The 16355-nt window shown below is 39.2% G+C and overlaps 1 protein-coding gene across 7 annotated transcripts in view; it reads left to right on the top strand.

The window, feature by feature from the left end:
* Positions 1–16355, top strand: part of BTRC (beta-transducin repeat containing E3 ubiquitin protein ligase) — a 118676-nt gene that overhangs the window by 23441 nt on the left and 78880 nt on the right. For 5 of the 7 annotated variants that reach the window (XM_074831137.1, XM_074831139.1, XM_074831136.1 and 2 more), the window contains one exon: positions 5893–6000. The exons of the other annotated variants lie outside the window; for them this stretch is intronic. In XM_074831137.1, the coding sequence (XP_074687238.1) occupies positions 5893–6000 (108 nt within the window). The remainder of the gene's footprint in view (positions 1–5892; positions 6001–16355) is intronic. 7 annotated transcript variants of the gene reach the window in all.

The raw sequence follows: 16355 nt of genomic DNA, 5'->3' as shown, positions 1-16355 counted from the left end.
CAGCAACTGTGTGTTGCCCTTCACAATTCTGGTGCGCTATGTGCCAGCCAGAAGAGCTGATGGTTCGTGGGCTAGTTCAACCCTGAGAGATCCCTCTCATGGTCATACTCCAAGGAGTGCTGTAGTTGCCTCTTTATTTTATAAATTAATTTTCTTAGAATGGAAAGACTTTCAAGAAAAACTGCCAGTGACAAAGAAGGTCAGAATTACCTTGTTTTAAGTGCAGGGAACAGTGGTCTGGGTGTAAGGAGGCATAAATTTTAACTGTATGGGTTTTGGCCGTTGTTTTTGGCTTAATTAAGACTTACAGCTTTTAACATTTTTCTTACTTTCAAATGAAAACAGACAAAAAACTTTTGGAGAAAGTTATAAAAGTATTAATTTGCTCTGAGCCGTGCTAGTCTCTTTGGTAAGTTCATAATTATGCAGGATTTTTTTTTTTTAAATGGGTATTCTTGTCTCTCAGGTATATAACTGCACCATAACTGGTAAATCTGTATTCATATGTTAGGGTTTTTAAAGGCATATTATTTACACAATTCACTGGAATGGCTCCTTTGAAAGCTGGGTGGCTCTCTCGTGTAATTACATATTTAGTATGCTTTGTATCCACTGTTGGGATAGGGGGGAAGAGAAAAGAAAAAAAAAGCCCCACAAAAAATACTAAAAACCCCAGAATATTCTCATTCCATTCTTGCAGGTTTTTTTATGAAGTTATCATGTACCTTCTTCTCAGATAAGAACCTTATATGATCAAGCGCTACCCAAGCTAAAAAATGAAATATGTATGGCAGGTTTTTAATTGTCAAAGTATACAAGGTGCACTGGGAATTTATTTTCTGTTTTTATACCTATATCATATATATTTAATCAAAGAGAACACCTCTCTGAAAGTAGAGGGAAAAGTAGGAGATACCTTTTCATTTTTATGTATGTGAGAGGTTGAAAGGATGAAAAGCGGACCAAAGAAACGAACCAAAATCACTTTTTAGCCAGAAGTAAATTTCGGGAATTGTTATTAAGTTTCATGAGAGGAGCATTTGTAATGTAAATAGCAGCTGCCTTATCTGATATATTTCATACAATGTATTGTATTCTGTGGTGACAGGAACAGTGCACATTGGGTGCAATGTGAAAGTGATGTGTGTTGTATTTTTGGCATTGGCTTAGTTAAATATGTGGCCAAAGAAAGAGGAACTGAGTGGGACTGAAAAGTATTGGGGTTTGTTCTCCCATTTGTTGTGTTATACTATGAAAATAATTGTGAATATTGGAAATCCTAGTAACACCTTAGCATGTGTTTGATAAAGCATTGTAAAGGATCAAAATTCCTAAGGGATATTTCCTTACTGCGAAAGAGACTTTCAGGGAGAATTGTACTTGCCAGCAATCCCATATTTGCTTTCTAAATTGGAGGAAAAAAAAAGAGGTGGGAAGAGATCTGTCTCCTCATATCAAGCTCAGGTCTGGTGTATATAGTTTATAGAGCATCCCTTATGTTTTATCTGCTCCAGTTTGGGTGATGGAATTTCTAGCACTTCTTTGCCTCTCTTGTCCTGGTTTTTGTAATAGTTACAACTTATGTTTCTGTTTTTCTTTGTACAACCTTATCCAGTTCCCTGGCTTATGATCAGCTGGACCAACCAGAAAAAGCCCTGTTTCTCTGTCTTTAAACTCTTCAGCTCTTGTCAACATGTGTCATGTTCTATTTATGATCCTTAATGAAAATATTGGGTGAACAGGATCTTAATTCCCATCTCCCAAGAGAAGTAGAAATTGTTATTGGCTTATCTTTAGAGTTCAACTGCATAAAGCACTGGACACTACTATAAGGGAAGTAATTCTGAACTAGGAAAGGATTGAAATAGATGTGGTTGGCAGCTGAAATTAATATTATGTACAATTGACCAAAAACAGTCCCTTGGAAAAAAATTGGGTTTCCTTTTTGGCTTTGCCACTAACTTGTGAACATGTGCAAAAATATGTTAGGCTGCCTGTAAATCAAAGGTGTTTTAGGCACACAGGTTGTCATAAAGTTGACTGCAGTGTTCAGATAGGGATAAGAGATTATTACAATTTATGTTAAATGCACCACAATTAAAGACAGTCATTCTGTAGTACTGTCTTAATTAATTTCTCCAAAGTGTTTATAAAGACAATATCCATAAACTATTGTTTGATTTTTTTTTTTTGTTCTTGTTGTTTTACAGTGAGTTTGTGTTTTCACACCTGTGCTCTATATTTGTAAACTGTAGTAGTCCAAGAACTTCTGTTTTTTCCCATGTAGACCCACTTAGTTTTACAGGACAAGGTGATATATTTCTGACCTGTAACACAATTTACTAAAACTGTGTTAGTTACCCCTAGTATATTGTATTTGCTGAAGGACTAGAAGAGAACAAATTTGATAAAAAAAAAAAAAAGTCTGAAATGATAATGTATAATCTTGTAATGCAGTAGCAAGTAAAGTAAATAACCAATTTTTAGCACTGGCAAAAACTTAGCCATTGAGTATGTATTGAGATTTGTCTTTAGGACATCAAATAATTGGAAGAGAGGGTAGGCTATTAGAGGCAGAACTTCTGATGTAGTCAAAAATGTTCTTGCAATATAGTTACAAGAATAATTGAATAGGTTAAAATACAGCTTCCCTTCAGCTCATGGTTACTGCCCACTCAGCTCACCCAGTGCCTGTGAATGCTTCTAGCCTATTTTAATTCAAAATAAGGCAAGCCCATTTTAATCACTGGTGGAGCAGCTGGTATCAGCCTCTGTCAGAAGGAGGATGCTGGTCTTGTTTGAAACTGTATTCCCTGTATTTCTTTAGTGGGGAAAATATACTTCAGGGTTCAAGGAATAGGACTTAAAAAATCAGTTGGAAAAAGAAATTGTGTTTTTTGTCAAATAATTCCCTGTCTTATGCCACTCAATCTGTATTAAAGATGCTTAGCTTTTATAAATAAAAAGCTTTGCGTCTCTGGATCCGAATGTTGTGCAGACGTCCAAAGTTAATGCAGTCGGGAGTCAGGAAGGTAGGCAGACTGCTGCATCCTGGCCCAGCACTTAGCAAGCAATATCAGCATCCCCATTTGGCAGTATTCCAAACGCTGTGCCTCTGTATCTTTGTTTTGAAGAATCAGTGTAGATTGACTTGAGTTCAGGAGAGGATTTTGTCAGTCAGCTTTCAAGTAGTGAATGTTGGGGCCAGTCCCTTGTTTGTGGAGCTGACAGTACAAAAGTGAGTGTTTGACACGTGGCTTGCTCAGTGGATGGGGATAGAAGCTGTTGAGATTTTTCAGAGATCAGGCTGTAAATGAAGTTGTTCTGTTGGGTCACTCATCTGATTTACACACAAGCTGTTTCTATTGAAGCACCTGGGGCCTTTTGTTCATGCTTGTGAATAAGCCTCTTTCAGTCACCAACAGTAATTTAGCGTCTCTGCTTCCTTCAATAGGTGAAAGGCAAGTACAGGAATGACATTTTCTCCCACACTGTGTGCAACTTCACACTTATTTTTTAAGATAGATAACAGAACTGTGCCAGTAATATAAATTTTACTATATACTGGGGCAGATTCAGAAGTCATCTAAGGTGTTGGTAATTATTTACCACATACTTCCTAATTCTGGAATAATAGTAAGCAGCAGGAGTGCATGTGTGAGTAATGATGTCCTCTGTAGGTAGAGCGTTCTGCAGAATAGACCTCCAATGTTTTCCTTTGTTATTGTGGCAATTTTAGAAGAAGACATTTCATTATCTTGTAAGTGCCCTGGCACAATGGAGTACCCTACCTGCAGCTTGTAGTGACTGACTTGAACCATAATCTCCCATAAACTTTGAGGCAACATAAACTTGCCTTTCCACTGACAGAGTGGTCTGCATGCCTCTATACCTTTCCGTGCTTCAGTCAATATAAATACTTCAAGTAACTTATTTTATCTTGTCAATCAATTTTAATGGCAGTCAGCTCTTTGAGTTCATTATCACAGCACGAAAACTTGAACCAGCACAGAATATAGGAAAGTTTGAGAAGAGGGAAGAAATGACTGGGGCAAGACTTTGATAAGTCTGTATGCAAAAAAAGAAAAAAAAAAGCACCCCATATTTATTTTGTGTTTGTTATGAATCCTAGGATGGGGAATGGTGAGCAGCTGATGCTTACCTATTGCATTTGGTCTGCATCATCAGAGGTACCACGTTGTAGTATCTCCTGTCTTACTGTGACATTCTTGGAGAGTAATAAACAACTTTAAATGTATTATTAAATTGGTGAAATGCTTAACCATAGATGTCCACTTTATCTGTTTTTTTTAAGGCTGATTGTCACAACAGCTTTTAATAGCTGCAATTACATATTACATTACAAAGAAAAGATGCTGGCATTTGGAAATTTTTTGTATGTGGAAGTATTTTTTTGGGGGGGAGGTTAGGATGGCAGACAAGGAAGTATGGCTCAGATTTTAATACTATGGCTGTAATTTTTTTGTCTTCAGGAGGGGCATTATCTACAAATTCATGTGATGTGTAATAACTATGAAGTATGGAAGTTCTCGAGTTTCAGTAACTTTGTAAAGTGAAGAGGTTTTTTTAAAACAAAAATGAAGCGAGGAATTTATTTTTAGGTATCATAAACTTCTAATAAGCACATTTGTATAGGTTATGTTCCCCAGCAGTCTTTTAATACTATTTCTGGAACAGCAGTGTAAATTGCAACAAAGTACAGCAAAGAACATGGTGATAGACAGGGTTAATCTCTCTGGCTGTCTGCACAGTACCAGATTATGGATGTTGGTGATCACCTTTCTGCTCTTTCAAGGATGGGTTATGTTGCTCTTACGTACTAATTTAGTGCAAGATTGTGCAAGGTTTTCTAGCCCTCAAGAGCAGCAAGAAACGGTGGCTCAAAAGGCAGCTGTCATTTCATACCCATTCCAGCTGCCCTTTCCACTCAGATTTCCTCCCAACCCCCCTTTAAAAAAAAAGGGGGGGGGGGGGGGGAGGATTGCAAAAAAGAAGAGTATGAGGGTTTGAAATCTCTAGCATCGACTCTATCACATCCTACAGTTTTCATAGCTATCTGCCAATTTAAAATATACTTGTTTTTTCCTGCCTTGCCAGTAATTAGACAAATGCAGCAGTGTTTATGGCATCAAAAACTCTGAGGCTGGTAAAAGCAATTGCTATCATAATGCATCCCTAAATTTAATAGTAGTGGTGTAAAATGAACAAGCAACTCTCTATATTTCAGGGGGTAATGGCTTTAACCATCAAAATGGCTAGTATTTTCCTTGATTGGCTGCTTTGGCTCCTTGTTTGTATTTGTGTTTGGAGGAACAGAATCAATTTATTATAATAATTGTATTTTATTTAACGAATAACAAGGCAAGCAGAAACATGAAACTCCTATAAAGTATCACCAAGTTCCTATTAACCTTGGATTGCGGGTTTTTCCTTTTATCCCCTTCACAGACAAAACACAAACCTTTTCTTTCCCTGCCAGTATTACACTTAAAGTTGTCATTTCCTTTTCTGCTTCCCTTGCAAAATTGCTTGCTTTGTGTTGTGCCTGGAGCGTAGCTGTGCATGGAGAAGAGGTCTGATTAATTGGAAAGAAACTTTTTGTACTGGAAAAACTCACACATTGGTGTAGAAAATTGATCAAAAATTTACTTTCTTGATCCATAGTGCCTTTTTCTTGATACTTACTATGACATCTATAAAGCTTCTCTCAAGGAAAAGACTCATCAGCAGTTTGTGTTCTCTTAAAGATGTCTCGGTCTTTAAGGCCAGGTGCAGTTGTGTTGATGCCATTTGGCTAAACCTTGAAAGTTCCTGTAATCTGTGCCATCCTGTCTCATACAGTCCCATCTCATAGTTGTCCTTTCTCTGCAGTGCTCTATGCCCAGATCTCTGTGGCTGGGCTGCTCCAGCCTGGCGGACAGCATGCCCTCGCTGCGATGCCTGTATAACCCAGGGACTGGCGCACTCCCAGCTTTCCAGGTACTTTCTGTCTCTCCACACTCCTTCTTTTCTCTCCATCTGTGTACGTGTGCATCTCCTTCTTTACTTGCTTGCTTTATCTCCATTTGTTCTGCTTCATACTGTATGCCTCTCCTGTGTCATTCAGATCTCTGGTATTTAAACCCATCTTGTGTAGATTCAGGGAAGCTCAGTGCTGGGGCGTTTCCATTACTTCAATATAATATAATTATTTTGTCTAAATTGGCTTGGTACCATCATCTCTTCCATTGACTTTCAATTGTGTCAAAAATATACCACTTAATTGTATTTGGCAAACAGTATCTATCACACAGTTTCCAGTCTGGTTATTCATGCAGTGATTCCCCTATCTAAATTTTCTGTATGCCACTTAGAGGACTGAGGGGGTGGGTTCATTGCCATAGTGATAATTGATACCAGCATTTGTTTACCTCAGGTTTGTTAGTGGTAGTCTGGACATTTCGACTACAGAAAATTATTGTACAAGTAAGCTGTCAATCAAAAGGCAAATAAAGGAAACCTGTTTTTTTTATTTGGTCTCTGAATTTGTTAGATTCAAGCTTTTCTCTGTCATGAGACAGCTTTCTGCCAAAGAGGTTCGTTCAGACACTTTGACCAGTGAATCTTACAAAATGCAGACACTCTCCTGTGGGTAGAGAGCGAGACAGCTATTGGGTGAGCTTATAGAAACCTAGACAAGGCCCTTAGGATCATTGCGAGCATTTTACGATGACGTGGATATAAACAGCAGAGACTGGGCAGCAGAGATGTTATGTTAATGTTGGATACTCTGTCTCTGAGATGTGTGAACTGCAGTGACCGAGGGACCTCAGGAGTATCTCTGTAGAGAGAGTGCTTATTGGAGCTCATGGTAGCATGAACACTTACTTTGAGGTTTATGCTGCTGGGTTATGCTACTGCTGACTTAACCTGTGGCAGAGAGTTTTATTCATCAGCATCTTGCAAAACTAGACATAATAAATAAGCTAGAATCTTCCTGAAATTTTCAGTCATTTTGGTGAAAGTTCATTATCTGCCTCTAAAGACCAGCCTGCAAAGATTATTTTGAATTTGACTTCTTGCTCACAGGGCTAGGAGAGTACTGTGGAAATAATCCTCTCAGTCTCTGGGGAGGTTTAAGTATCTTGCATCATTTTGCTGCAACTCTTTTTGCTGACCCAGCAGTAGCACTGATGGACTCTGAAAGGTGTCCTGCCAGGCCTCCTTTGCTGAAGCAAGCTTTTAGTGGAGCTTTTCATGGGGGAGGGGAAAGATGACTTTTTATTAGTTTAAGAGGACTCTGGAGACAACAGGCAGAGTTTAGACTCCTACTTTTAATCCTGATTTGCATAATTTGACTAAATTGGATGGGCCTCATTTTTGGGCTTTCTGCTGCTGAATAAATCTCAGATCTCTTTAAGCTCAGGTTTTGGAGAACCTTAGCAGTATTTTTATAAACTCAAATTGGGACTCCTTTCTTTCTACTTTGAATTATTTTTGATTACTTGAAATAAGCATATATTATGAAGGGGAATGGAAATTAGCCTCTTTGAGCTCAAGATATTCTTGCTAATGATAGATATGAATAATAACTTTCCTGCTAATGCAGCGCATTGATATTTGGGGTCAAATGAGTCAGCTGCACAACCGTTCACTGTGTGCTGCCTTCTTGGGAGAGTAGTAGGGCTTTGACATTTGCATTCTTGCAGATTTTGAGAGACATTTCCATGTGTACTTAGTGACTGTGGGAACTGAGGAAGTCTGCCCCACTTGCCATCTAAAATGGTATACTGATACTCTTCACAGCACTCCAACTGCTATGTTGAGGAGCACAGTTAGTGCCAATTGAAAGAAACTAAATTGCCAGCAACAGCTTCTGCAGCAATGAGTCATCCATATTTCAGTCCATTTTTTTTCAATGGGCTTTGATCCCCATTAACTTGCATGGTTTGAAGAAAACTCCCCTCTGAGGCATGGCTTCTGCATTTTCCAGTGCAGAAGTCTACATGGGAGTGGTTTGGAGCCTGCTTGAAGCTGTGATGTTGCAATATTTCATCGTTCTTTAATGCTTTTTTTGGTATTGAATCTTTTGGAAAGCATTGCTTGTAGCCCAGCAAATTTTCTCATATTAAGTTATTTTCTTTTTTCCGTAGCAAGCTTGAAGTAACTGGAGAAGCATATCAATGTTCTTTGCTTGTGGCAAAAGAGAAGATGCCATCTGGAAGGCTACTTAGTCACTGCTGAATTTGTCTAGTTATTTACATGCTTACCTTCAGATGCTCAGACAGAAATGTGGAAAGAGACTCTTTTTGAGTAGCTCAGTTAAAGCCCTGCTGACTTCTCTTGGGAAACATTGGCAGATAGTCGATTTACAGATGATTCTGTTAATATGTCAGATAACTTCATTTTTCTTCTTTGTGTGTTTTTATTATTGGAGACACTTGTGTGAAAACAGGATCTTCTGGTTCCTTAGATCTGTTTGGCAATTCTCCCACAGTGGGAAAGGCTAAACCCATGAATGGGAGAATAAGAAACAGTTCTTTTTAACATCTTTTATCTCAAAGGGCTTTGCAACTGATATTTTATTGTGTAACTGAATTTCATAGAGATCATAGTGGAAGATGGCAGCAAATTGGAACATGAACTCCTGTAAGACACTGTGGGAAGGGGTCAAAGAGGGTATTTTAACAAGAGCAAAAGGCCAGACATTCCATTTTCAGTGTCTTGGATGTGAAATTTTACTGTACTGTTATTCTGCAAAGCAACTGAAAACTAGGTTGTATGTAGATTCTCTTAATAATGATAAAAAATTTATGCAGAGTATATTCTTTTTCAGAGAAATCTGTGCTTTGGAAGTTTCCAGATGTGCCAACAGGTGTCTTTCAATGACATTTTTCATTTGAAGATCATTACTTTCCCTTTTAAAATATTTTCCATGTATGCTCACAAGACTCCGTTGCTTTTGATAGTCGCAGTTCTTTGAAAATTCTAATTTACAATTACACCCATCAAGTATGCCAAGGAAATGATTGTATTAATCCTTCCAGATCTGTAGAAGACCATAGTATTTCCTTGAACTTATTTCTGTAAGCTATTGTATAAATGAGGAGACTTAAGGATCAATTTAAAACTCTTGACAAAGGTTATATATCAGGGTAGTCACAGAGGACAGTTCAGCTCTTCCTTTTTACCTAATTGACACCCATCACAAATATCAGCTCCATTTTAGATTGTAAACTGTTTGAGACAAGAGTCAGACTTTTACTTTTCTGTCTGGAGCATAGGCACAGGTGAAAAAATAAAGAGTTGTCTTGTCAGCTTTTTTTTGCCAGAGCTGAAATTCTGTTTCTGTAACAGGCTTTAGTAGTCAAAGTGGAGGATTAACTTCTGTGGCAGAGGTAGCAGCATTTTGTTGAATGCAGAAGTGTCTCTGGAATGCCAGAAATCCACATTTTGCTTTACCTGAAGTGAAGGTCTTGATCATAAAGAACTGCATATCAGGGTTTGTCAGATGAACAGGACTACCTTCTGCTTGGTTTTGCAGAAGCAAGGTGTGTCTTCCTTGGTCTTGGCAGAAATCTGTCCTGGTTGATGAAAGCATGGGTGTACTGTGCTGGGCAAATTGAAGTAAACAGGGTTGCCCATGAGGTTGTGCAGCATGGACATGATGTACACTGCTCCTTTCTTTGGACTGAGATCACTTTTGGAGTAAGGTGAGAGATGTAAACAGTCTGTAGTGATGGAAGCCTGTTGCACCCTTGAGGAAGAGATGAACTCATATCTCAAATGATTTTTACATCTGTTTTTTTCTAATGTTTATATTTTTGTGTTAGGAAGTGGAATATTTGTTAAAGAAGCATTGTCAGTAAATTGTTAGAAATAGTTGTCTCTGTAAACTTCCTTCAGCCTGTTCATGCATTTTTGCTTTAAAAGTTGACATTTTATTGCTGGGAAATACAGAGTGAATGTGAGTAGTACGTTATTTATGGCTATACAGGAGGTTAAAGCTAAAGCATCGGGGTGGGCAAACTGTGCATGCTTAGAAACATGTTTGTGAGAAAAATGCATTTGAAGGAAACTGGCTTTGGAGCCAATGTTTGCTGGTGTGTGTAGTTCTGTCTCTAATTGGGAGAGAGATGGGGCGTCCAGTCAATAGACTCCATCAGCATGGAGACGTGGCCGCCCTCAACCAAGCCTGCTTTGTATTCCCCCCTCGCGCTCTCCCAGTGGCCATGTGAAATCCGCCTGTGGGCTGTTTATGGTGTGCCTCTAAAACGGAATCATAATTTTGGTGACTAATAGCCAGAGCATGCGGCTCCAGCACCCCCCAGCTGGCGGCAGGCTCTCCCCTGGTTATGAATGTAGTTAGGTGGCCCCCAACTGTTTACAAGACAGCAGAGGTGAGATCTTTGATTGACAAGTCAGAAATGCATTAGATCATTCCCTCTGCCAGTCTCTGGTTCATGCTGTTAAAAATGTCAGCCTCTCCAAGTTTGAATGGCAGCCCGAGGGCCTCAGAAGCTTTTTGTTTTCTGAGATGGAAACACAAATTGGATGTGTGCCTGAGCGCTTCATCCTGGGCTGTAATTTCATCTTTTAGCTAAGAACCACAAGGTACATGAGCAAAGCACCCTGTAAACAATAATACTGGGGAAAAAAATAAACAAGGTCGTGTTTCTGGTACGTTGATCCACTGGTGTCCTGACCTCTATCACGTTGAACATCTCCACTCTGATTGCTGTTCCCTTTGGCATTACAATGAGAGGAGAGAGACTGACACGGGAGGCAAAGATTTAAAGTTGCAGTGTTGTTGCACATTCCTTGTATTGGCTATGAAATATTGAACTGCCACAATGTGACACCTCGTTTTTTAAGCAAAGTTTCTTGTTGGAGGTGTTCAGCAGCAGTTTCTCCTGTTTCTCCTCATCACCTGGCAAGAGCAGTTATAAAGGCATGAGAGGGGATACAAGAAGGAGCAGAAATGAAGCCAAATTAATTGTGTAATTTTTGCACTTGACTCAGCCCCCATCTGCTGTTCAGACTTTTGGGAGCTTCACTGTAGGAGGATCAAGAGGATTATCTTAGATGGGGATTTTTTTTAATAAAGTAAATGCCAAGTGACTACAGAACAGCTTTGTTAAAGATATTTAGGGTTTATCCCCCTTTAAATCTAATGGCCTTCTCTGGCTGGTGGCATAACCTTGTGCTGTTAGGTGGTGATGCTGGGAAGCCCACCAAACTCTGAGAGCCCCTGGGTTGTGGCTGCAAGATCTCTGCTCTCAGGTGATAGCAACGATGAGAGACGCTTGTCTCCTTTCAGGCAGCAAAGTAGTCCTTCTCTGCGGATCAGTGGATATGGCTTGGGAATTTTTTGGTAATACACTGCGATTTAGTAATTAGAAATCATCATTATTCTGCACCTGTATCGATTGTCAGAAGTTGCACGTGTTTTTATTAGTTCTTCAGTCTGAGTGTCAAGGAGTGTGACAGTGTCTGTCAGTGAGAAATGCCACCCCAGTATGCCCAGCATGGTGATTAATTTAAACTGCATTATAGCTAAAAGGCCTCCCCTCCTTCAGCCGCTGCATTAATGATCTTGTTACTATGTAATGCGCCCTTCCTGATAAGGAGAGGGCAAGGTCTTTAGCACACCGGTACTAGTTTGGCGGAAAGAAAACTCATCTGAGTTTTCTCTCCTCCCTTGTTAGAAGTCAGAGAGGTGTATAAAGCCGTAGTGACAAATGGCATATGCAGCGCCACACTGAAGGCATACAGGTATTTTTAAAGCTAGCTCCAGTTCCTCAGGATTGCGAACATCTGCTTGGAGGTATTGTAGAGCTGCACAATGCACTAATTGAATTACTCTTTTTTTTTTTTCTGGAGTTGCAGACTGCACTAATTGAATTAGAATCAGGCTGTGCGTGTGCGCGCGCGCGCCCCCGCGCGCGTGTCCGAGGACGGCGCGGGGGCTCGGCGGTGCCGCGTCCTGTGCTGCGCCCTCACGGCCCCGGCCGGTACTGCAGGGCGGGGGGGCCCCCCAGCCTCCCGCTGGGCCCGCGGCCTTTCCAGATCCGGAACGAAACTGCTGCTTCCCCTTATTTAGCGTGGGTTTGGGTTTCGGTTTTTGTTTTTTTAACATTTCAGTGACTTTTCCATGCTCTTCCAATGTCGAATCTTCATCTTTCCTGCTTTATATGAAGGAAGGCAGCATTAAGCGTACCCCACTGCAGTCCCCTCACAGCAGTTATAGGTGTTTCTGTGTGTAGTCCGCTGTAAATCCCTTGGCTCGGTTATCATTTCGCATTTGATGGCTCCATGTGCAGTGCTTCGGAGGGAGCCAGTTGGGCAAGCTCAAATTTACCGATTTCTGCAGAACTGGCAAAGAGCTAGTACCACATTAATAATTTCAATTTAAAAATTAAAGTACAGAATTTTACCACAAATTTGGAGATGTCATGAAGTAATTTATCATCCAGCATTTAAGCCAATGTTAGAATTCAGTGACTCAGGAAATACAACGTGAAGAGGTAGTTCTGAATAACTTTATTATAACGCATGTATAGAGGGAACAAAATGAAATATTTCTTCTTTGAAATCAAGTATTTATGTGACTACATGCAGATTTCAGGGGGACAAATCCAAACACTCAGAGTACAAATGAACTTCATAATCTTAAAATTCATAGTTTGAAGAGATAGTTACTTTGCTACACTGTTGTCTGGGTTTCTTTTAATTTTTTTCGCTTTCTGTTAGCTACCACTTACGTGGTGCATAAAAACAGTCATGCTCTCTTTCCTGTATTCTTTCTTCTATAGACAACCAGATGACTCAGTTTGCCATAAAATTTCAGCCATTTCTATTCAGATTTCTGTATGTTTGGTAGATCATTTTCATAAACCGTATCAGAGAGAAGATAATATTTATTTTACTTCAGTGGTTGTTCCTTAGATTTTGTTACTTTTCAAATAGAAGAAAATAATTTACTAGAATGCTCTGCAAACTAAGTAAAATTAAACTATGCTTGTCAAAATACATAAACAATACTCTGTGATGTGCATGATTCTTTTTTATTATGTTTGTATACTTGCCCTGTGTCTGGTGATGTTAAACAGGGCTTCTAATTACCACTGAGAATGAGCAAAGTGCTGCTATACACAGAACTTGAGAATTTTCAGTTTTATTGAAATTCGTTTAAGAACTTGCTGCCCCCCAAAATGGAAAGCAGATTTAAAAAAAAAAAAGTATGAAATAGTTTTGTGTTGCTTTTGGAAAAGAATTCCCAAACAAATTTATCCATTAAATTGGTTTTGATTGTATTTACATTCATAGTTGTTTCTCTTTAGCATTTTTTTTATGTATGTATATGTGTGTGTTAAAAAAAAAAAATAATCATGTTGTCAGCCTTCTTGGCTCCTGTTCCAAGTAGTCAGGTAGGTTGCTTCTAGTAGCCATTGCTAATGAAATATCCAAGTAACTCACTGGTCATGCCCAAATGTTTATTTGGGATTCATGTTCTGAAATGATTGCCAAAATACTTTGGTACCATTGTGGAATTTTCTAAATTGTGTCTGTATGTAGTAAGATCAACCATCCGCCTTTTGCCTACCTTCTACAAAAATCCTTCAGATTTATTCTCTCAAAATATAACCATATATCCAGCAAACAAAGGAAGCAACTCTTCATTCAGCCAATAAACCTGCATACATTTTTACTCTTTCAGGAATATGCCTTGCTCTTCTATCGCATCTTCAGAGTAATAAACTGTGCAGCAACCCTTTGATGTAGGTAATAACATTTGACCTTGCAACAGGGTATGTTCCCTTACTGAAATGAAGAAAACTAAGACATTGATGTTTTGGGTTGTTCTTCGTTTAAAAAAAAAAAAAAAAAATTAGAAATTGTTGTGTAGGGTAAGACACGTACATACAGTGCCTTCTTTTGGTAGAAGTCAGAAGTGAAGATGGTCATGTTGGGATTGGGGTTGTCACCTTTAAAATAATGTGGGAGTGAGTTTGGCGCTGCCTTAAGAGGCTGTAAGTGGGAAAGAATCCATTCCATCCAGTGTATAAAGTGCTTTTAAAAACAATCTATTTCTGAAACCTAAATTGTCCTGGGACCAGCTCTTGATATAAAAATTCATAGAAACCTGTTTTTCCGAATGTGGTAACTTCTTGCCATAGTGCTGTAGTGTTAGAATTCACATTGGCCAGGTTGTTCTGTAAATTAAACAGTGACAGCTTCCCTCGGGGGAACAGCCAATGTATTTATGATGATGTGCTGATTACACAAAATACACTGCAAGCAGAAAACAGCTGCAGAGAACAAACCTCTTAAAAGAATACAATTACAAATAGCACCCTCAGTATTTCTAGTGGTGAGAGTAAAATACAGCATGTTAATGCAGGCTTCTAGTTTGCTTCCAAAGAAGAAAAGAGATCTACAAAGAAGAGGCTGAAGTATGGTTGGATGCACACGCAGTGCCAGTATGGAGTGGCATATAATCCCTTTCTGAAGGTGAAGGGCAAGAACATACCTCAGGCCTGCTTTTTAGCTGTCCTTGTTTCTCAGAATTTCTTTGACTGCAACTCCAGCAGCATGGGCCAGTGGGGCACTGGGGCTCTCCAGCTTGTCGGTGTTTTGACCACTGTGGTTCATACCCTCTGTCCTGGTAAAAAATTAAGATGTGATGAGATGACTAATAAATAGTTTGCATTACCAGTCTGACCATTACAGAACAGATTTTAGGAGATGTTATGGGGGAAGAAAAACGAAGTCCCTGGTTTAAAGCTGATCTTCTGCTGCTGATTGTTTGCTTAGAGGGAACTTTTAGAAATAAATTTAAATTGGTTTTTTGACTGCAGTTTCATTTTTAAAAGGTCCCTGGTTTGTATGTGTAAGGCAAGGTGTTGTACAGGCCAGTTTAGGATCCAGTTTAGGACATGACAATAAAACTTGAAACAAAATATTGCTTGGAAGATAGTAGAGGTAGGACTGTGCTCACAAACTCAAGACACAAACAGACCTTGGAAGAGTGCTTTGAACCTTTCTTCACCTGGAAACAAAAAATCAGAAGCAACTGGAATTGCTTTGTGTACTGTAGCTGTATGCAAGAGGGAAGTTGCAGTAAGGACTACTGTGGCAGGATTTTGTGTGAGGGCTTGTTGAAAATCAGAATGTGTCAGTGGCAGCTCCCACAGCTGCTGATGTCTCACTTAGGAGACATTACAAAACAAAACAAAAAAATCTTCAAAACTCCAAAGCAGAATCTTTTTATGTCTGAGATGAGCTGTCGCACTTTTAATTGTTAAAATACAACATTTTACTTATGGCTGTCATGTATGTATGTGGGAGAGTTCAAGTACTGGGAATGCCCTTTTCATCTACTTTGAGAGGCTTTGGTAGGTAAGTATGATGCCTTTTAAAAGTCTGGGATTTCTTGTGTTTGGTGTCTTTGTTACGTTCCAAGACCAGTATCAATAAAACATGTTTCAAATACTGGGCAAGAAATCATCTGCTTAAAATGAAGAAATGTTGCCCTTTCAACCTATAGATCTGATTTTAAAGCGGATGAGGTAACAACATTGGCACTCTAATTTGGAAGGACTTTAACTCACTTGTTTAAAAAGAAGAATCAGGCTTTCTATCTATGGATTGCTGGCATGTACTAATAGACTGTTATTCATCTGTCTGTATTTTCTTTAAATCGTTTTTGAGCCTCCCTGTGTTGTCCTGCTCTGCTGACATGTATCCCATGTGGCAAGAGGGAGTTTTGTATAATCACCCTGCTTTAATCAATAGAATAATTGATAAACCAGATAAGATTTAAACTGATTACCTCCCCGAGTAGAACTCCCTGAGGGCCTTGGACTCTCTTAATTTTGACATGTATGTTGTGTACCCCGTGGATGAAGTGCAGTTTGAATTATCTGTTTTTATTTGCTTAATGACAGGGAGGGTGTTAAAGTCAAATGTTTAATTAACCCAGCAATGGGCTGCGCTGTCACTTACACACACATCCAGCTGATTGAGATATCTCACCGAGAATACTGAATAGGAATGATAATGCGGCACTGAGACGGAAGATTGCTTTTTCAATCCATTTGCTGGGTCACTGCTTTGAATGTCTTATTGGATGAAAGGCATTCAGCCTGGAAAAAAACCTCAGCATTTAAGTACATTTTGTTTTCCTGGCCCCTCTCCACCAAGAAGTTAACTAAAACAGATATGTTGTAGGTTTAATAAGCCATTCATGTTGTAGCAAAAAGCTGCGAATAGTGGATCTCAATAGGCAGTGATCTAGAGCTGTGTAATTTCCTATAGGAACAAAATGTTTGCTAGCCCCAAGGTATCTGGAA

This window comes from Strix aluco, chromosome 7 (genome assembly GCF_031877795.1).
Source record: "Strix aluco isolate bStrAlu1 chromosome 7, bStrAlu1.hap1, whole genome shotgun sequence".
NCBI classification, from domain to species: Eukaryota; Metazoa; Chordata; class Aves; order Strigiformes; family Strigidae; genus Strix; species Strix aluco.
The sequence above is the reverse complement of the archived record's forward strand: the minus strand, read 5'-3'. Positions and strand labels throughout refer to the sequence as shown.